General features: G+C 40.1%; 1 protein-coding gene across 1 annotated transcript in view; it reads left to right on the forward strand.

Moving 5' to 3' along the window:
• The first annotated feature begins 4,426 nt into the window (after positions 1 to 4,426).
• The window catches only part of LOC139478398 (A disintegrin and metalloproteinase with thrombospondin motifs like), a 29,273-nt gene continuing 11,373 nt past the window's right edge, over positions 4,427 to 22,326 (forward strand). The window contains exons 1-10 of the mRNA XM_071260842.1: positions 4,427 to 4,483; positions 5,901 to 5,940; positions 6,596 to 6,798; positions 8,446 to 8,541; positions 9,360 to 9,495; positions 11,181 to 11,536; positions 12,187 to 12,258; positions 12,978 to 13,135; positions 14,326 to 14,378; positions 15,027 to 15,156. Coding sequence (XP_071116943.1) covers positions 4,427 to 4,483; positions 5,901 to 5,940; positions 6,596 to 6,798; positions 8,446 to 8,541; positions 9,360 to 9,495; positions 11,181 to 11,536; positions 12,187 to 12,258; positions 12,978 to 13,135; positions 14,326 to 14,378; positions 15,027 to 15,156 — 1,301 coding nt within the window. The remainder of the gene's footprint in view (positions 4,484 to 5,900; positions 5,941 to 6,595; positions 6,799 to 8,445; positions 8,542 to 9,359; positions 9,496 to 11,180; positions 11,537 to 12,186; positions 12,259 to 12,977; positions 13,136 to 14,325; positions 14,379 to 15,026; positions 15,157 to 22,326) is intronic.

Raw genomic sequence — 22,326 nt, forward strand, 5'->3', positions numbered from 1 at the left:
CATGTTAAACTGCGGCATGGTATCTCAGTGAGCTAGCACTATAAGTCGGCATCAGTCCGGACTAGTACAAGCAGCCGTGCACACACACGCGTGCATGCACGTCGCTATATAAGTGCAGTAATCTTGGACGCGACGTTAAACCCAATTTCACCTCACCTTTTTTGTGCTGGTCGCCTCGGAGTTAGTATATTGTGTCTGAATGAAGTATCTATGTTAAACTGCGGCATGTTATCTTATTGGCTAGCAGTATTAACCGGCCACACACACGTGCATGCACGTCCCTATATTAGTGATATATTCTTTAACATGGACAGATGACAAAGGATGACTGTTGTGATATGTCATTATACCGTAACACTGGTTATAAAAAGCTGTATGTCCATGAATGGTCAGTTGCTATCTTGGTTTAACATCGGACGCTGTTGTCGACAGGGTGACCAGTTGTCACCGTATATATTTATTCTCTGTGCAGAAATACTAGCCAGTATGATCTGTTCTAACAGAGGCGTCAAATGTATCCTGGTAGACGGTAGTGAGTATCTTCTTTATAAGTCAGTATGCTGAACATATGGAATTATTACTTATTGGTAGTCAGTCCTCCTTTATATCATGTATTAACTCTCTTGTTTGTTTTGCCAAAATGTCTTGTCTTAGGATTAACTATGATAAAACTAAAGTTATCTGGCTTGGCTCCAAGAGAGGTGGTAAGGAAAAGTTCAAATATGATTTGCCTATTAGTTAGAATCGAGAAGAGTCAAATTTTGTACAAATCTGGAAAATATGGTTCTTTTGAACTTTAAAGGCAGATTATTTGAGCTAAAACAGATTATGAGTACGTGCATGAAACGGATAGTTACACCAGTAGATAGGGTGGCAATCATTAAATCCGTGATGATTAGGTATGGTGAACGTTTTGTCATACGTAACATCTCTTAAAGCCACACGGATAAGGAGACTTGTCTCCTTAGGTGATCAAATTTGGAAGCACCTATCTAAATCTACATACTGTATCCTTATTTGTGTAAACTTGGTGAATTTGGTGTGACTTTCTTTGAGAGAAAAGTATCTTTGATAAGTAATGAGTTTTGGAAAAGTTGTTTTCAGCCATTTATAGTGCTTGATAAGAAAATCAACCCAGAATCTTTCAGTAGTTTTTTGACTGAACCAATTTTTTCATACCCCTAATATTAAAATTAATAGGAAATCATTTTTGTTGATATACTGGTTTGGGAAGGGTGTCTCCCAAATTATAGACTTGGTCAAGGCCAATACAGAGTTTCTGTCATATGAGGAATTTAATTAAATGTATTGTATTTGTTTATCCTATTTATAATTTTATGGTGTTGTCAGCAGTATTAAACAATACCTCAAAACTAATTGTGTTAAAGTTCCTACAGATTCTATGGAGGACCAGCGCTGTGTGGTTAATACTATATTTGTAGTTCCAAGTCAGGTTCAAAGCATATGTATTTTTCATTGGTTTCTACAGAAGTTAAAACTTAAGGGCATGAAAAGCGGGAATTACAATTTGAAAACATAAATTGGAACAAAATTTGCAATGAAATATTCAGTACAACACAGGGTGTAAAACTGCGATGGTTTCAATACAAAATTATCCACAGAATTCTTACCACTGATACCTTTCTGTATATACGTAATTATGTTCACAATGATCTGTACTCCTTCTGTCACAATGAAAAGAACCGCCGTCATATAGCTGCAATATTGCTGAGTGCGGCGTTAAACAACAAACAAACATGTCATGAAACAGGAAAGATGGAAACAATAACCCACTTGTTTTGGGAATTTGATGTAATAAAACGATTTGGGGATAAAGTGTCATTGTGGACAGACGAGTGCTTTTATGTTTATAATGTGACATTTTGTGCAGAATTGATACTTTTTGGAGTTAAAGAGAACATAAAAACAGATAAAGCGTTCGATTTGCCTTTACTTATTGCCAAATTCTATATTTATAGACGCAAATTCCAAAATACAAAACATTATTTTCAAGTTTATAAAAAGGAAGCTTTTTGACGATACAACATTGAAAAAGATATTGCTTTCAAGAAAGGTAATCAACAGAAATTCCATGGTGCTTGAATGCTGTATCATCAACTTTTCTAAAATGAGGAGCAGCTTTCATTTTAATTTTAGTTTTATACTTAAGACTTTAATTTTTGAGACCGTGTACTTTCCTGCACTGCGATATGATATATAAACTTTAATGGTTTATGCATACTTGATATATGCAGTATATTTGTATTACAAGAGTGAATGTATGAGTGAGAAGTATGTTATTTTCTGGAAAAAAAACTAAGATGTCCTGGTACGTTGTGCTATGTCATGGGCTTTCTGTTACCCTGGGCGGAATCGCATTTTATGTAACAGGTACTTCTTTTCAAAAACAATAAAATAAAAAAAATATTACAGTGGCGCGTGTTCTTCAATACGCCGAATGAGATTGTATAAATAACAGGTAACAGGATAGTATGAGGATTTATGAACGCATAAAATGTGGCACAGTTCTGTGATTGAACCCATAATGCTATTAAAATAAAAGAAAAAAGTACGAGAATTTGTACTTTACTAAGAAAGTGTTATCACAAATATTACATTTGTTAAATGGTCGATCTGTTTCAATTTATCTTCCTTCACTAATCCGCTAGGTGCGCTGACCCGGACGACCATACCTTAAACTTACGGCGCATGTGGTATGCGCGATACGAGCGGTACATGTTACTATGACGGCTATAGACAGTTAACCAGTATTGCCTTCACCTCCATCGGTAACGGTCACGCTGGTGTATGGGCAGTATATCATTTCAAAAGGGGGGGGGGGGCTTTCCTCCCACATTAAGCTGACACGCCGCGATATGACTGAAATACTGTTAAAGGCGGCGTTAAACCAAACTCACTCACTTACTCATTTCAAAAGGAGAGTTATTGCCCTTTGGAACAAAAAGATAGACCATTCTGTGATTGAAACAAACACACAATTTTTAGATGTGTCTTTCTTACAGGCTCCATTGACAAATTTCGAAAAACATTGTGTGTATGTGTGCGACTTTAAGTTTACGAACACGTGACAATATTATTTACAGCAGACGGACCCCGTCAGCAACATATTTGCACGGATACGAAATGCGACGAATCCTATGCGTCAGACATGATCTGTTGCGTGGGCACGTGGCGTCACATTTCTAGACCAGGTGACCTCGGGCTTTATAAATACATAATCAAGTACATATGTAGACATCGAGTTTCACGAGATCAATCAATTACATACTCATCAATTAGTTCATACTGACTCGAATAACTCGCATTTAATGACCATGAATGAAACACGACAGTTATTCTGACATTTCTATTGGAGATTCCAACATCGATAATTTGTTTAAAAGGAGCAGATAATTACATATATTAGGATATTCAGAGAAAAGGAAGAAACCCAAATACGTATGTTACATGTTGAATATCTGCATATTTATTTGAGTATTCCTGTGATGCGTAATATGGGTCGCCACACATACAGGCGCAATTCAATAGTTGTCATGAAACGTGTGCCGGGGTAGGGAGAAACGTTATAATGTTTTCTGGGAACAGCCTTAACCCGAATTCATGGGTATGTCGAACTATATCGAGTTATCTACAGTTCGAAACAAGCGGAATGTCTGCACAAGACCACAGTACAGATAAGGGTTTATGCCGGGGCATTTAAGGATTTCTGTTCTTAACGCAATATCAGGTTAAAGATGTTTTACAGTATATCTTGTAAATGCTCTCCAATACTTTTTACACGCACGCACGCAAGCACGCACGCACGCACTCACAATAGACAATTGAAGAGAGACGGGCATTCATTGCTTGCTGAATAGTACATAGCAGTTGAGACTGTCAGGACTTCAAGGTCCGCTCGTGTCCGTTTGTACAATGGACAGCAAACAATGCCTAAAAAACAAACAAACAAACAAAAATGAGGAACACACAAAATTATAGAGACACTTCGTTAACACCCAATACTTGGGACAATCGAAAATATATCTAGTTGCATACCAACGGAATGACTTTACACAACTCTAGCCCTGACAGATTCTGAAATAAGTTTATATCGTCTTAAACGATATATCCACTTAATGGAGTTCGTGTTAACGGGATTTGCCACTATTTCCTTTACATAACTTAATGGGTAAATTTGGAACATTGTAAGTAAATAATTAGACCCACCGCCTCCCTGTGTAAATCTGTCAGGAGAGTGTGAAATTAACCAATGATATTAATGCACTGACTTGTCTGGTGATATAGAAGGGAGGCAACTGCCGTCTCGCATGAATGCTCTTGCACTGATTACTTATCATTTAACGCCATGGCTAATTATTTCTTCCTCTTTCGACGCTTGGCGAGGTGAAGATCTCGTCGTGCAAATATGAAGTTCATCTGCCTTGTATCATTCTGCTTTGTGAATACGGTCCTGATATATACGGTAAGTAGACATTTCTGGGTGCCTCGTAGATGATAAAGTATCCTTATAACGTCATTTAAACATTTAAGATATATACTGTTATATTTCTCATTTTGATTGTAATCTTCGTCAGCAATATTTAATGTACATTTATTTTCCAATTGATTTTCCAATTTTACATTTCCATCCTGTAATATTTACTTCGTCAAAAAGTAGCGGCGTTCGTAGACTAACATCTAGTCTCTGAAATGAATATATCTTTCAGAAAAAAAGTTGTTAAATTATCTTAGTAAAAATATAATAAAAAGGAGCCAGAGACTCCCTTCATTTTCAGATTTCCTGATACTCCAGTAATCTAGACTTGCCAAACATTATAGACTTGCAAGGGTTGTACTGGATATTTGTTATAGGGTCTGTATGACAGACTACGGTATTCGCACACTCTTCCGGATGTAACTCAGGCCATGCATAGACACTACACAGTAGCGATACGTACTTATTTCTATTTATACTGGGATGGGATAGCCTAGTTGTTCAAGCGGTCGCTCGCCACAGTAGAATTTATCAACCATGTTTCAACAGATTATCATTTACCATATTGCAAGGTATGCCTCTACGTAGTGTTTCCGTATTTGTGTTGTTGCTGTTGTTTGTTGTTTAACGCCGCACTCAGCAATATTCCAGCTATATGACGGCGGTCTTTTAAAAACATGACCAGACAATCCAGTGATTAACAACATGAGCATCGATCTACTCAATTGGGATACGATGACATGCATCAACCAAGTCTGCGAGCCTGACCACCCGACCCCGTCAGTCGCCTTTTACGACAAGCATACCCGCCTTTTACGACAAGCATAGTCGTCTCTTTCGGCAGACCTATTCTAATCCGGATCTGAAAAGGTCTTTTGTACATGTTAAAATGCCATATATTTTACGGAAAGTCTGAAAACCTAGCGATCACTTAAATTACCAACAAATATTGGCACTGCTTATATCTATGTATATTCAGCATTGTGTGTTACTTAAAATATTAAAAAACTCCGATTCTTTCGGAATGACATATTAATCTATGGTAATTTGATAAAATCGATTCTTTCATTTTACTATAGTTAATCTGTCATGGAAGGATATATTAAACTATAATAATATGAAGAAATCGAGTGGTTTTGAATTTCTTAAGCATGACATATTAACTGTAGTAATATGAAAGGATCGGATATTCCTTAACTTCTATTGAGTAGTATATATTCAAAATATTAAAGAAAACACAACGATGAACACGCTCTCCAACACGCATCCATAGAGTGAATGATGGTGCTAAAGAAGCATGCTGGAGAACGTAGACAACGCTGTGTCTTGTTTTAAAGTTTGAATATATTGGCTGTGCACTCGAATTGCTACATGCATAAATCTTTCAATCTCTCTTCTAAACCAGACCACAGACGGCGCGAGCATTCATCACAAGAAACACGAAGGTAGGTACCTGCTGCAGTCAACTCCTACTTGGGGATTGATGGACCCACAATATGATTATAAGTGGACCGACCATTTGGCAGTCTATTTTATAGTCCTCTAAACTGAACCACCTGAGCAGGTCAAGGTTGTGACGGGCAATAACGCAATCTACGAGTTATGATCGATGTTATTGACGAGGAACCTATCCAACCTTTTTCTGCACCTATTAGCGTGTCTTTACAATGTGTTTATGCATACATGTCACGTGTACTTGTAAACCCCCCCCCCCCCCCCCCCCCAACCGAGATTATTTCGAATTGAAGGAATATCCTATTCCAGTGAAAATGTTTGCCAAGGATAATTCTTCCACAACCTGTATGTTACTAATACTGGAATATTTTCAAATATGAATACAAACTACGTTTATCACGAACACGCTTATAACGAACTGACGGATATAACGAAATGCGTTTTGATCCCGTCCCTTTGCTGTATATATGCTTATAACGAACTACGGTTATAACGAACTAAAATTAGTGGTCCCTTTGAGTTCGTTATAACCGTAGTTTACTGTATTCTTACTTGCATGCTTGTCAGTCAGTGTATCATTGTTGGTACTCTTGTACCCAATCCTGTGAATGTCAATTTGATGTTCTTGTGTGGATTCTCTCACAGACGAAGTGTTCACAGCAGAAATACGTGTCCATGGAAACCCGCGTCTCCATGACGAACTCGTCATACACGTGACGACAGATAAGCACGAGCATCAAGTGACGGTGAGCCGAGTGACTCATTCCGTCTTCGACCATGACACAGAAGGATTCATCGTCTCGGGCGATGATGACGGAAATACGGTTTTCGACATGCACAAATTACCGGTAGGGATATATTTTTATACTGTGTAGTTTCTTGAATAATTTGCCTTGGTTTCTCAACTTCATGTGTAATGTATCTGTACCCTAGCCTTGACCGACCAATAAGTTCTTTACCGTAAAACTTCTTAAAACAACCACATATAATTGTTTATATGTACCTTAAAACAGAGGGGCACGAGTGGCCCAGTCGTCTAGGGCGCCGCGATTCACTCTGCAGAGTTGCGTCCCTTTGGGCACGCCAGGAACCTATGATTGTGGGTTCGAATCCCGGTTCGCCCCAATTATGTTTCTAGGTTTGTCAGCAATATACCCGTGCTCGTGGGTTTCTCCGAATTGGTAAGTGTCTGAGACCTGCATAACTTCGGGCTTTCCTCCCCCAATAAGCTGACACGCCGTGATATTACTTGAATACTCACCTTAACTCAGGAGCACTTACAAGTTCTGCATACTAATTTGAACCACTTATAAATGTCAGGTACCCTAACTCAGAACCACTTATAAATGTCAGGTACTTGAACACAGAACCACTTATAAATGTCAGGTACCTTAACACAGAACCACTTATAAATGTCAGGTACTTGAACACAGAACCACTTATAAATGTCAGGTACTTGAACACAGAACCACTTATAAATGTCAGGTACCTTAACACAGAACCACTTATAAGTGTCAGGTACTTGAACACAGAACCACTTATAAATGTCAGGTACTTGAACACAGAACCACTTATAAATGTCAGGTACCTTAACACAGAACCACTTATAAATGTCAGGTACTTGAACTCAGAACCACTTATAAATGTCAGGTACCTTAACACAGAACCACTTATAAATGTCAGGTACTTTAACCCAGAACCACTTATAACTGATTTGTACCTTAACTTAGAACCACTTTTAAATGATATGTATCTTACACCAGAACCACTTACAAGTTACATATTACATATTACAATTTCAGCTGTACACATATAAACGAATATGTTACTTGTTCCAAAGATGTTATATAAAATTTCTAATAATTGAAACACGCCCATACCCCTACATATGCGGGTCGCTTGTGCTTCCAAACAGGAAGTAATATGAATTATTTGATAGGCATTACTTAGTTGACGATGACAAAGTAGACACAATTTATGGATAACAACTTATTTAATACTGTAAAGGCGACGTTTGGGTAAAGATCCTTATGCTTGACAACGGTATAAGGATTTATACCGTAACGTCGCCTTTACATTATTATAGAAGTTGTTATCCATAAAATTGTGTCTTGGAAGTAATATGGTTGATCAAAACGTATTGATTGGTTTGTTTATTTGTTTGTTTGTTGTTTTACGCCGCACTCAGAAATAGTCCACCTATATGACAGCGGCCTGTAAATAATGGAGTCTGGAGCAGACAATCCAGTGATTGATATCATGAACATCGATCCACGCAATTGGGATCGATGACATGCTTCAACCAAGTCAGCAAGACTGACCACCTATTCCGTTAGTCGCCTTTTACGACAAGCATAGTCGCCTTTTACGGCAATCATGGGTTGCTGAAGACCTATTCTACCCCGGGTCTTGAGGAAACACTGATTATAATAATGGAATTAAGGGTACCTCAGCTCTCATGGAGACTTACTGTGTGTTTCTGTTACGTCTTCCAGAGCCATGTTCACGATCATGCCAAACAGTTCTTCAGCGACATCAACGACGGCACAATCATCAGCGTCATCCACGGCAGCAAGGGAGACGTGCACGTGGTCTGTTGTTTATAAGTTTACAACACCGTAAATTGCAGGGTTTCAGTAGTTAAATAGCATGCTTCCTTCAAACATTCAAACAACTTAAGCAATATTATGAGTGCATGCTGAAAATACAGAAGGAAAAGTAAGGTGAAATGGGGTTTTAGGTCACATTCTAAATTGCACTTATATAGTGATGTGCATGCACGTGTGCGTGTGTGACTGCTTGTACTAGTCCGGACTAATGCGGGGTTCTAGTGTTAGCCCAGTGAGATACTTTGCCTCAGTTTAACACCGAAAATTCCCGCAGTCGTTATGCCTCTACCAGAGATTTTGATGTCATTCTCACCCGTCCTTCAAACACCATGCAGGTATCTTAACCGTTATTCCACTGATGTAACAGTATGTTAAATATCTCTGTTCTGTGTACATGTATGTTTGTCATCTGGGACCACTTGCACAAAGCGATCTTAGCGCTAAGGCTATTCTAAGCCTATGTTAAAGTATGGGAGTTACGATCATCTTAGTGCTAAGATCGCTTTGTGCAAGTGGGCCCTGCAGTTTATGGTAGGTACAGATGATGGCAGAGAAATAAGTAGTAGTGAATTAAATGGAATTTGTATGTGATATTAAGTCGCAAGTTTAGAAAACAAATACGAGCAGTCTCTTCAGTATTATTATTCTATCGTAACAATAGCAGCCGTTTAATAGGCGTATTATGAGCGAAATCTTAACAAAAATTTTAGTTTTGTAAGACGGGTATAAGTGACGTTGTAAGCGGTAGTGAAGTCTGTAATTTCTATTCAACAATGAATGTAATTCATCATTGTTCTCAGGAGGGCATTTTGAACCACATCTACATCATCGCTCCGCCTGGGTCCCAGAGACGTCATCGACGGGCCCTGAAACCAGACAGCCACACCCTGTACAAACAGAACAACGAAAGTGAACGTTCTCCTGACTTCCTGGAAGGTAAGAAGGAAGGACCCTAGAAACACTGTAGAGAGATTACCCCAGACTTCCTTGAAGGTAAGAAGGAAGGACCCTAGAAACACTGTAGAGAGATTACCCAAGACTTCCTTGAAGGTAAGAAGGAAGGACCCTAGAAACACCGTGGAGAGATTACCCCAGACTTCCTTGAAGGTAAGAAGGAAGGACCCTAGAAACACTGGAGAGATTACCCCAGACTTCCTGGAAGGTAAGAAGGAAGGATCTTGAAACACTGTGGAAAGATTACCCCAGTTCTTGGAAGAAATGAAAGACTTGCAGAAACAAGATATGACTATCCCCAAATGACATGAAAGGTACGACATCGGGAACACCATAGGGCGATCCCCCAAATGCCCTGAAAGATAAGAGACAGGTGCTTCCTCTGTAACTCTATGGAGGGATCCTCTATTTCCTTGATGGTACAAAAGACTGATACATCCTCGCAAACACTATACATATGTGACAAATGATCAATGTTACGTGAGAATGAATTAAAAATACTTGCAATTTGTTACATTCAAAATTAGTTCAGGAACACTTTTTGCCACCACAGTCATTCTAAAGTTTGTGGATGTAGGATTATGTTAGTTTAATTGCAGTGGTACATGGATTATAAAATCCTTGTGACTTTTTCAATTGAAACAGATTTTTTTAAATTGATAGGAATAGCTCTGGGATGTTCTTCCTAGATGCGTGGTGACTATGGTTTTACGCCGCTTTTAGCAATATGCCAGCAATGTCACGGCGTGGGCCAGCATAATGTGCTGCAGACATTGACCTATGTTGGGAAGTTAGCATGGGCCTTTGGGGTGACATGCGAACACTTTTAGCCACCAGGGGTGCGTTTTACAAAGGGATCTTAGTGCTAAGGTGATCGTAACTCCCATACCTTAACATAGACTTACGACAGTTGCAGCGCTTAGGTTGTTTTTTGTGCAACGGTACCCAGGTTACCCCACCTCCAGTGTGTTGAACCTGATGCGAGTGTTTGATTAACCAGGAGTCACATTGAGGAACCCTCTGTGAAGATTCCGGGTTAGAATAGATCCCCAGCAATCTATGCTGGTCGTAAGAGGCGACCAAATGGATCGGTGGGTCAGGCTCGCTGACATTGCTGATGGCCTACCATTTTACCCCATCAGCGTGGATCGTTTTCCTTGATATTAATCTCTGGATTGTCTGGTCCAGGCTCGATTATTTACAGACCGCCGTCAAAAAGCTGGAATATTGCTGAGTGCGGCGTTAAACAACAAACCAACCAACTTTATGACAATATGCAGTAGGTTTCTATCTACTGTACAAATTCAAACGTGACTTCTGTGTTGTAAGCGAACACATATATGGTGAGATAGAGGTTTGCTTTAGAAGACTGCAAGTAAAATCCATAAAACATAAAACACCAAACACATGTCGGAAAGTATCGTCCAGATTCATGCTGGTCTGTATACTAAAGTAATAATTAATTCACCACAAATCTCATCTATTGCAGGGGCGGTCGGATAGCCTTGTGGTGTAAGCGTTCGCTCATCACGCCGAAGACCCGGGGTTCGATTCCCGACATGGGTACAATGTGTGATGCCCATTTCTGGTGTCCCCCGCCGTGATATTGCTGGAATATTGCTAAAAGCGGCGTAAAACCATACTCACTCACTCTCCATGTATTGCAGTTCCCAAGATCTTCCTGGACAAGTCTAGATGGGTCGGGTCGTTCACCCAAAAGCCGACGGCACATCCATGGTCCATCCACAGAAAATATTTTGGAAATTTTCTTCCTACTCCGCGTCTGGCTCCTGTCATCGGTTCAAGGTCATTACATGGTCTCCAACAGGGCAGCTTCCGCCCTGTCCCAAACACCAACCCACATTCTGCTGTTGGCGCTTCCCCTCGCCCCAGACGCAGACGACAGTCGTCACGTGATCCAGCTGTTGCTGAAGTGTTGGTGATCATCGACAAGGAGATGTTCAAGAGCTTCAACTTCAGTATGACCGAACTGGGCCTGTTTCTTCTGCACTTCTGGCATGCGGTGGGTAGCTGGCGGTTTGTCCTCACATTCAAGTCATTTACTTTGACTGTTTGGTTAGGAGTTCCAATATTCTGATGTTGCCCTCTTGAGGAACTTAGCAACTAATATTAAAGACGCTGTCGATCAGTGTTTTTCCTTGCTTTTGTCGAGGTGTTTTATCTGAGTTATGTGTCCGATTTTGACAATAATGATGTGGTCTGTCGTCTGCTGCTGATACTGGAGATGTACAAAAGAGCGCAATATTGAAAAAATAATAATGTGAGGATAATGAAGGGAACGCAACAGTGAGAACCTATGCTTGAAAACGCATTATATTTAATGAGAGCGTCATGGTGGGAACGCAATAATGAGAGCGTAATACTGTAAACCTAATACCGAGAACGTCATACTGGGAACGCCATCCTGAAAAAGCAAAAGTGGGAACCCAAAACACAAAATACTGCGAAGCTGGTCTCATTCGGTCATCGTGAAAAAATATCCCCATCTTTTTAAGACACATTCGGACTTTAACATCTCAACATCCCATGCCTCGTCATTGTTAGAAAATGTGTACCTGTTTGTAGGAATATTTTTTCGGATATAGTCTGATCTCAAGCATGCAAACGTGACATGTTTAACCTTACTATGATATATGCCATCAACTTGTCCAGGTTGACTTCAAGTTTCGTACTCTCCCCGACCCCCAGATCAGACTGAAAGTCAGACAATATGGAGCGTTTCAGGTACGTTTTGCACGTGATATTTCTGTCCAATATGTACATTATTATTATGACATTATGGCTATTAACCATGCTTCATTTATGTATTTCAAGGGAACACTTCGTCTGCTGTACATTGATTACTTTTAACGATTGTGTTGATAAGAAACATATCTTTAGAGTAAATGAGACTTGATAATGATATGATTAAAATGGAAATCTTTATCGGCTCAACGTCGTCTCTCTGAATGAGGGGCGGTCGGGTAGCCTAGTGGTTAAAGCGTTCGCTCGTCACACCGAGGACCCGGGTTCGATTCCCGACATGGGTACCATGTGTGAAGCCCATTTCTGGTGTTCCCTGCCGTGATGTAGCTGGAATATTGCTAAAAGCGGCGTAAAACCATACTCACTCACTATCTGAATGAATATAAAGACTGATAAAACTTCGCTGGTGAACTGGATAACATGCCTAGAGTTTACCGCACTCAGCAATATTTCAGCTATATGACGGTCCACGCATTTGGGATACGATGACATGCATCAACCAAGTCAGCGAGCCTGACCACCCGATCCTGTTAGTTGCCTCTTACAACAAGCATAGTCACCTTTTACGGCAACCGTGGGTTGTTGAATACCTATTTCACCCCGGATCTTCACGGTTCTTCACGGGTGCAGTGGAATAAGTAACTGGTACATCCTCGCGTTGCTCCTGTTCTATAAAGGCAGCCTTTATGTGTCTGCAGTTCGGTCAGTACCAGCCGTTTATAGAGGAGAGCCGGATTGACCAGACCTCCAAGCAGATCTCACTGTACGACACTCTCACGGCCTTCAGGAACTGGATGAAGAAATACGAGAGCAACACTAACTTCGTCAGGCACGACATAGCCGTGCTGCAGACAGGGTAGGTGACGTCCATGTTGTTCAGTCAGACACGGCGTCGTCGTGCTGCGGACAGGGTGGCCGACGTTCATGTCGTTAAAGTCAGACACGGCGTCGTCGTGCTGCAGACAGGGTAGGTGGCATCCATGGCGTTACAGTCAGACACGACATCGCCGTGCTGCAGACAGGGTAGTCGACGTCCATGTTGTTACAGTCAGACACGGCGTCGTCGTGCTGCGGACAGGGTGGCCGACGTCCATGTCATTACAGTCAGACACGGCGTCGTCGTGCTGCAGACAGGGTAGGTGACGTCCATGGCGTTACAGTCAAACACCACACCGCCGTGCTGCAGACAGGGTAGGTGACGTCCATGTCGTTACAGTCAGACACCACACCGCCGTGCTGCAGACAGGGTAAGTGACATCCATGGCGTTACAGTCAGACATCGCTGTGCTGCAGACAGGGTAGGTGACGTCCTTGTCGTTACAGTCATACACGACATCGCCGAGTTGCAAAACAGTCTAGGTGACGTCCTTCTCGTTACAGTCATACATGACATCGCCGTGCTGTACCCTCGATTATCAAGTGTATTGTATCTCAATTCTATTAAGACAAATACCCCGTATCCAAATCGCCAACGTAGCTTCGTTTCGGAAGCGACATAACCGTATCTCATACTACTAACCTAGCAAAAATTTTCTCTCGCTCATAAAAGGAATTTGATTGGACAGCTTTTTTTAGCGTCATGTCACCCGAATGTGGCTCAAAGCAAACATATGGCAACGAATGGGTCCATGTCAGTAGAAGCTATAATGGACTTATAATACACTGCATAATCGAGGGTGTGGAAGGTCTTGTTATATCGTTAACGTTTGGTTGGCACAAGGCAAATGTTTTTAGCCAGACATTTAACGGTATTTGACTTTGATCCACAATACCTTGCGATGCGACACGGAACCCAAAGATGAGTTGTTTTAGTTATATGACAGGTGATGATTTCACACGACTTTTTTCGTTTGCAAGTGAGGGGAATAGAACCTCATTTATTTCGGGCATCAATAAATTCTGTTCATATATGGTACAATTGAAAGTACCCTTTCAAAATACCAGACTGTATAAACGAGTGATATTATACGCCGCTTCTATTAATGTTCTTGGTGATATTAATTGCGATATACTGAACAAAGTCTACATCCGGCCTCCTTTTCGCAGCGAGGACCTGTGTGAGAAAAAGGACAAAGGCGAATGCTCCAAACAGACTTCCGGTGAGTCTACGCCATTTCTACGCCGTTGTTTTTCTGGCAATTTATGAACAGACTTATGAGTTTGTGTTTGTTGTTTAACTCCAGCAACAATTCCAGCTATGTGACAGCGGCATGTAAATAATCGAGTCTGGACCAGACAATCCAGTGATTGATAGTATAATCGGGGAACGATGACACGCAATCAACCAAGTCACTGAGCCCGACCACTCGATCCATAAAGTCACCACTGGTATATACTCCCCTACACCATATACATGCTGGTTCCTACTGAACGTGGGTTCGATCCCCGGCCGCGTCATACCAAAAGACGTTAAAAGATGGTACTTGTTGTTACTCTGTCTGGCGCTCGGCATTAAGTGGCTAAAACAAGGACTGGTCGGCTCGGAGTCAGTATACTGTGTCTGAGTGGGGTATTCATGTTAAACTGCGGCATCGTGGATCTCAGTGTGCTAGCACTATAAATCGGCATCAGTCCGGACTAGTACAAGCAGCCACACACACACAATATATATAAGTGCAATAATCTTGGACGCGACGTTAAACCCCATTTCACCTCACCTCACCTCACGTGAGTTCACGTTTCCCGACTACGACAAGACGGGTATTGTTTCCATCGAGAAAAGGCTTTACAGTGTTTTTTCTTATCAGGAATTGGTTTCGTGAGCGGCGCGTGCATCTCCGCGCGGAAGTTCCCCGGCTACACCTATGACGTGGCCATCAGCGAGGTCGGCAAGAGCTTCAAGGGCGTTCTGGTGACAGTTCACGAGATCGGGCACCTGTATGTATTATGTTAGTTGATACAATTCACGAGATCAACACCTGTATGTCTTATATTAGTTGATACAGTTCACAAGATCAACACCTGTATGTCTTATGTTAGTTGATACAGTTCACGAGATCAACACCTGTATGTCTTATGTTAGTTGATACAGTTCACGAGATCGGCCACCTGTATGTATTATTTTAGATGATATAGTTCACGAGATCAGGCACCTGTATGTATTATGTTAGTTGATACAGTTCACGAGATCAACACCTGTATGTCTTATGTTAGTTGATACAGTTCACAAGATCAACACCTGTATGTATTATGTTAGTTGATACAGTTCACGAGATCGGGCACCTGTATGTATTATTTTAGATGATACAGTTCACGAGATCGGGCACCTGTATGTATTATGTTAGTTGATACAGTTCACGAGATCGGGCACCTGTATATATCATGTTAGTTGATACAGTTCACGAGATCAACACCTGTATGTATTATGTTAGTTGATACAGTTCACGAGATCAACACCTGTATGTCTCATGTTAGTTGATACAGTTCACGAGATCGGGCACCTGTATGTATTATGTTAGTTGATACAGTTCACAAGATCGGGCACCTGTATGTATTATGTTAGTTGATACAGTTCACAAGATCGGGCACCTGTATGTATTATGTTAGTTGATGCAATTCACGAGATCGGGCACCTGTATGTATTATGTTAGTGTATACAGTTCATGAAATCGGGCACCTGTATATATTATGTTAGTTGAAATAGTTCGCGAGATCAACACCTGTATGTATTATGTTAGTTGAAATAGTTCGCGAGATCAACACCTGTATGTCTTATGTTAGTTGATACAGTTCACGAGATCGGGCACCTGTATGTATTATGTTAGTTGATACAGTTCACAAGATCGGGCACCTGTATGTATTATGTTAGTTGATACAGTTCACAAGATCGGGCACCTGTATGTATCATGTTAGTTGATGCATTTCACGAGATCGGGCACCTGTATGTATTATGTTAGTTGATACAGTTCACGAGATCAACACCTGTATGTCTTATGTTAGTTGATACAGTTCACGAGATCGGGCACCTGTATGTATTATTTTAGATGATACAGTTCACGAGATCGGGCACCTGTATGTATTATGTTAGTTGATACAGTTCACAAGATCGGGCACCTGTATGTATCATGTTAGTTGAAATAGTTCACGAGATCAACACCTGTATGTATTATGTTAGTTGATACAGTTCACGAGATCAACACCTGTATGTCTCATGTTAGTTGATACAGTTCACGAGATCGGGCACCTGTATGTATTATGTTAGTTGATACAGTTCACGAGATCAACACCTGTATGTCTTATGTTAGTTGATACAGTTCACGAGACCAGGCACCTGTATGTATCATGTTAGTTGATACAGTTCACAAGATCGGGCACCTGTATGTATTATGTTAGTTGATACAGTTCATGAAATCGGGCACCTGTATGTATTATGTTAGTTGAAATAGTTCGCGAGATCAACACCTGTATGTATTATGTTAGTTGAAATAGTTCGCGAGATCAACAACTGTATGTATAATGTTAGTTGATACAGTTCACGAGATCGGGCACCTGTATGTATTATGTTAGTTGATACAGTTCATGAAATCGGGCACCTGTATGCATTGTTAGTTGAAATAGTTCGCGAGATCAACATCTGTATGTATTATGTTAGTTGAAATAGTTCGCGAGATCAACACCTGTATGTCTTATGTTAGTTGATACAGTTCATGAGATCGGGCACCTGTATGTATAATGTTAGTTGATACAGTTCACTATATCGGGCACCTGTATGTATTATTTTAGATGATACAGTTCACGAGATCGGGCACCTGTATGTATTATGGTAGTTGATACAGTTCACGAGATCGGGCACCTGTATATATCATGTAAGTTGATACAGTTCACGAGATCAACACCTGTATGTATTATGTTAGTTGATACAGTTCACGAGATCAACACCTGTATGTCTCATGTTAGTTGATACAGTTCACGAGATCGGGCACCTGTATGTATTATGTTAGTTGATACAGTTCACAAGATCGGGCACCTGTATGTATTATGTTAGTTGATACAGTTCACAAGATCGGGCACCTGTATGTATTATGTAAGTTGATACAGTTCATGAAATCGGGCACCTGTATGCATTGTTAGTTGAAATAGTTCGCGAGATCAACACCTGTATGTATTATGTTAGTTGAAATAGTTCGCGAGATCAACACCTGTATGTCTTATGTTAGTTGATACAGTTCACAAGACCGGGCACCTGTATGTATTATGTTAGTTGATACAGTTCACAAGATCGGGCACCTGTATGCATTATGTTAGTTGATACAGTTCACAAGATCGGGCTCCTGTATGTATTATGTTAGTTGATGCATTTCACGAGATCGGGCACCTGTATGTATTATGTTAGTTGATACAGTTCATGAAATCGGGCACCTGTATATATCATGTTAGTTGAAATAGTTCACGAGATCAACACCTGTATGTATTATGTTAGTTGATACAGTTCACGAGATCAACACCTGTATGTCTCATGTTAGTTGATACAGTTCACGAGATCGGGCACCTGTATGTATTATGTTAGTTGATACAGTTCACGAGATCGGGCACCTGTATGTATTATGTTAGTTGATACAGTTCACGAGACCGGGCACCTGTATGTATTATGTTAGTTGATACAGTTCACAAGATCGGGCACCTGTATGTATTATGTTAGTTGATACAGTTCATGAAATCGGGCACCTGTATGTATTATGTTAGTTGAAATAGTTCGCGAGATCAACACCTGTATGTATTATGTTAGTTGAAATAGTTCGCGAGATCAACAACTGTATGTATAATGTTAGTTGATACAGTTCACGAGATCGGGCACCTGTATGTATTATGTTAGTTGATACAGTTCATGAAATCGGGCACCTGTATGCATTGTTAGTTGAAATAGTTCGCGAGATCAACTTCTGTATGTATTATGTTAGTTGAAATAGTTCGCGAGATCAACACCTGTATGTCTTATGTTAGTTGATACAGTTCATGAGATCGGGCACCTGTATGTATAATGTTAGTTGATACAGTTCACTAGATCGGGCACCTGTATGTATTATTTTAGATGATACAGTTCACGAGATCGGGCACGTGTATGTATTATGGTAGTTGATACAGTTCACGAGATCGGGCACCTGTATATATCATGTAAGTTGATACAGTTCACGAGATCAACACCTGTATGTATTATGTTAGTTGATACAGTTCACGAGATCAACACCTGTATGTCTCATGTTAGTTGATACAGTTCACGAGATCGGGCACCTGTATGTATTATGTTAGTTGATACAGTTCACAAGATCGGGCACCTGTATGTATTATGTTAGTTGATACAGTTCACAAGATCGGGCACCTGTATGTATTATGTTAGTTGATGCATTTCACGAGATCGGGCACCTGTATGTATTATGTTAGTTGATACAGTTCATGAAATCGGGCACCTGTATGCATTGTTAGTTGAAATAGTTCGCAAGATCAACACCTGTATGTATTATGTTAGTTGAAATAGTTCGCGAGATCAACACCTGTATGTCTTATGTTAGTTGATACAGTTCACGAGATCGGGCACCTGTATGTATAATGTTAGTTGATGCATTTCACGAGATCGGGCACCTCTATGTATTATGTTAGTTGATACAGTTCATGAAATCGGGCACCTGTATGTATTACATTAGTTGAAATAGTTCGCGAGATCAACACCTGTATGTATACTGTTAGCTGATACAGTTCACGAGATCGGGCACCTGTATGTATAATGTTAGTTGATACCTCATGAGATCGGGCACCTGTATGTATTATTTTAGTTGATACAATTCACAAGATCGGGCACCTGTATGTATTATGTTAGTTGATACAGTTCATGAGATCGGGCACCTGTATGTCTTATGTTAGTTGATACAGTTCATGAAATCGGGCACCTGTATGTATTATGTTAGTTGATACAGTTCACAAGATCGGGCACCTGTATGTATTATGTAAGTTGATACAGTTCATGAGACCGGGCACCTGTATGTATTATGTTAGTTGATACAGTTCACGAGATCGGGCACTTGTATGTATTATGTTAGTTGATACAGTTCACAAGATCGGGCACCTGTATGTATTATGTTAGTTGATGCATTTCACGAGATCAGGCACCTCTATGTATTATGTTAGTTGATACAGTTCATGAAATCGGGCACCTGTATGCATTGTTAGTTGAAATAGTTCGCGAGATCAACACCTGTATGTATTATGTTAGTTGAAATAGTTCGCGAGATCAACAACTGTATGTATAATGTTAGTTGATACAGTTCACGAGATCGGGCACCTGTATGTATTATGTTAGTTGATACAGTTCATGAAATCGGGCACCTGTATGCATTGTTAGTTGAAATAGTTCGCGAGATCAACATCTGTATGTATTATGTTAGTTGAAATAGTTCACGAGATCAACACCTGTATGTCTTATGTTAGTTGATACAGTTCACGAGACCGGGCACCTGTATGTATTATGTTAGTTGATACAGTTCACAAGATCGGGCACCTGTATGTATTATGTTAGTTGATACAGTTCATGAAATCGGGCACCTGTATGTATTATGTTAGTTGAAATAGTTCGCGAGATCAACACCTGTATGTATTATGTTAGTTGAAATAGTTCGCGAGATCAACAACTGTATGTATAATGTTAGTTGATACAGTTCACGAGATCGGGCACCTGTATGTATTATGTTAGTTGATACAGTTCATGAAATCGGGCACCTGTATGCATTGTTAGTTGAAATAGTTCGCGAGATCAACTTCTGTATGTATTATGTTAGTTGAAATAGTTCGCGAGATCAACACCTGTATGTCTTATGTTAGTTGATACAGTTCATGAGATCGGGCACCTGTATGTATAATGTTAGTTGATACAGTTCACTAGATCGGGCACCTGTATGTATTATTTTAGATGATACAGTTCACGAGATCGGGCACCTGTATGTATTATGGTAGTTGATACAGTTCACGAGATCGGCCACCTGTATATATCATGTAAGTTGATACAGTTCACGAGATCAACACCTGTATGTATTATGTTAGTTGATACAGTTCACGAGATCAACACCTGTATGTCTCATGTTAGTTGATACAGTTCACGAGATCGGGCACCTGTATGTATTATGTTAGTTGATACAGTTCACAAGATCGGGCACCTGTATGTATTATGTTAGTTGATACAGTTCACAAGATCGGGCACCTGTATGTATTATGTTAGTTGATGCATTTCACGAGATCGGGCACCTGTATGTATTATGTTAGTTGATACAGTTCATGAAATCGGGCACCTGTATGCATTGTTAGTTGAAATAGTTCGCAAGATCAACACCTGTATGTATTATGTTAGTTGAAATAGTTCGCGAGATCAACACCTGTATGTCTTATGTTAGTTGATACAGTTCACGAGATCGGGCACCTGTATGTATAATGTTAGTTGATGCATTTCACGAGATCGGGCACCTCTATGTATTATGTTAGTTGATACAGTTCATGAAATCGGGCACCTGTATGTATTACGTTAGTTGAAATAGTTCGCGAGATCAACACCTGTATGTATACTGTTAGCTGATACAGTTCACGAGATCGGGCACCTGTATGTATAATGTTAGTTGATACCTCATGAGATCGGGCACCTGTATGTATTATTTTAGTTGATACAATTCACAAGATCGGGCACCTGTATGTATTATGTTAGTTGATACAGTTCATGAGATCGGGCACCTGTATGTCTTATGTTAGTTGATACAGTTCATGAAATCGGGCACCTGTATGTATTATGTTAGTTGATACAGTTCACAAGATCGGGCACCTGTATGTATTATGTAAGTTGATACAGTTCATGAGACCGGGCACCTGTATGTATTATGTTAGTTGATACAGTTCACAAGATCGGGCACCTGTATGTATTATGTTAGTTGATACAGTTCACAAGATCGGGCACCTGTATGTATTATGTTAGTTGATGCATTTCACGAGATCAGGCACCTCTATGTATTATGTTAGTTGATACAGTTCATGAAATTGGGCACCTGTATGCATTGTTAGTTGAAATAGTTCGCGAGATCAACACCTGTATGTATTATGTTAGTTGAAATAGTTCGCGAGATCAACAACTGTATGTATAATGTTAGTTGATACAGTTCACGAGATCGGGCACCTGTATGTATTATGTTAGTTGATACAGTTCATGAAATCGGGCACCTGTATGCATTGTTAGTTGAAATAGTTCGCGAGATCAACATCTTTATGTATTATGTTAGTTGAAATAGTTCGCGAGATCAACACCTGTATGTCTTATGTTAGTTGATACAGTTCATGAGATCGGGCACCTGTATGTATAATGTTAGTTGATACAGTTCACTATATCGGGCACATGTATGTATTATTTTAGATGATACAGTTCACGAGATCGGGCACCTGTATGTATTATGTTAGTTGATACAGTTCACGAGATCAACACCTGTATGTATTATTTTAGATGATACAGTTCATGAGATCGGGCACCTGTATGTATTATGTTAGTTGATACAGTTCACGAGATCAACACCTGTATGTATTATGTTAGTTGATACAGTTCACGAGATCGGGCACCTGTATGTATAATGTTAGTTGATACAGTTCACGAGATCGGGCACCTGTATGTATTATGTTAGTTGATGCATTTCAAGAGATCGGGCACCTCTATGTATTATGTTAGTTGATACAGTTCACAAGATCGGGCACCTGTATGTATTATTTTAGTTGATACAGTTCACGAGATCGGGCACCTGTATGTATAATGTTAGTTGATACCTCATGAGATCGGGCACCTGTATGTATTACGTTAGTTGATACAGTTCACAAGATCGGGCACTTGTATGTATTATGTAAGTTGATACAGTTCATGAGATCGGGCAACTGGATGTCTTATGTTAGTTGATACAGTTCATGAAATCGGGCACCTGTATGTATTATGTTAGTTGATACAGTTCACAAGATCGGGCACCTGTATGTATTATATTAGTTGATACAGTTCACGAGATCGGGCACCTGTATATATCATGTAAAGGCTCAGTTCCGTTT

Source organism: Haliotis cracherodii, unplaced genomic scaffold, assembly GCF_022045235.1.
Source record: "Haliotis cracherodii isolate W230 unplaced genomic scaffold, xgHalCrac1.p SCAF_4, whole genome shotgun sequence".
Lineage (NCBI taxonomy): Eukaryota > Metazoa > Mollusca > Gastropoda > Lepetellida > Haliotidae > Haliotis > Haliotis cracherodii.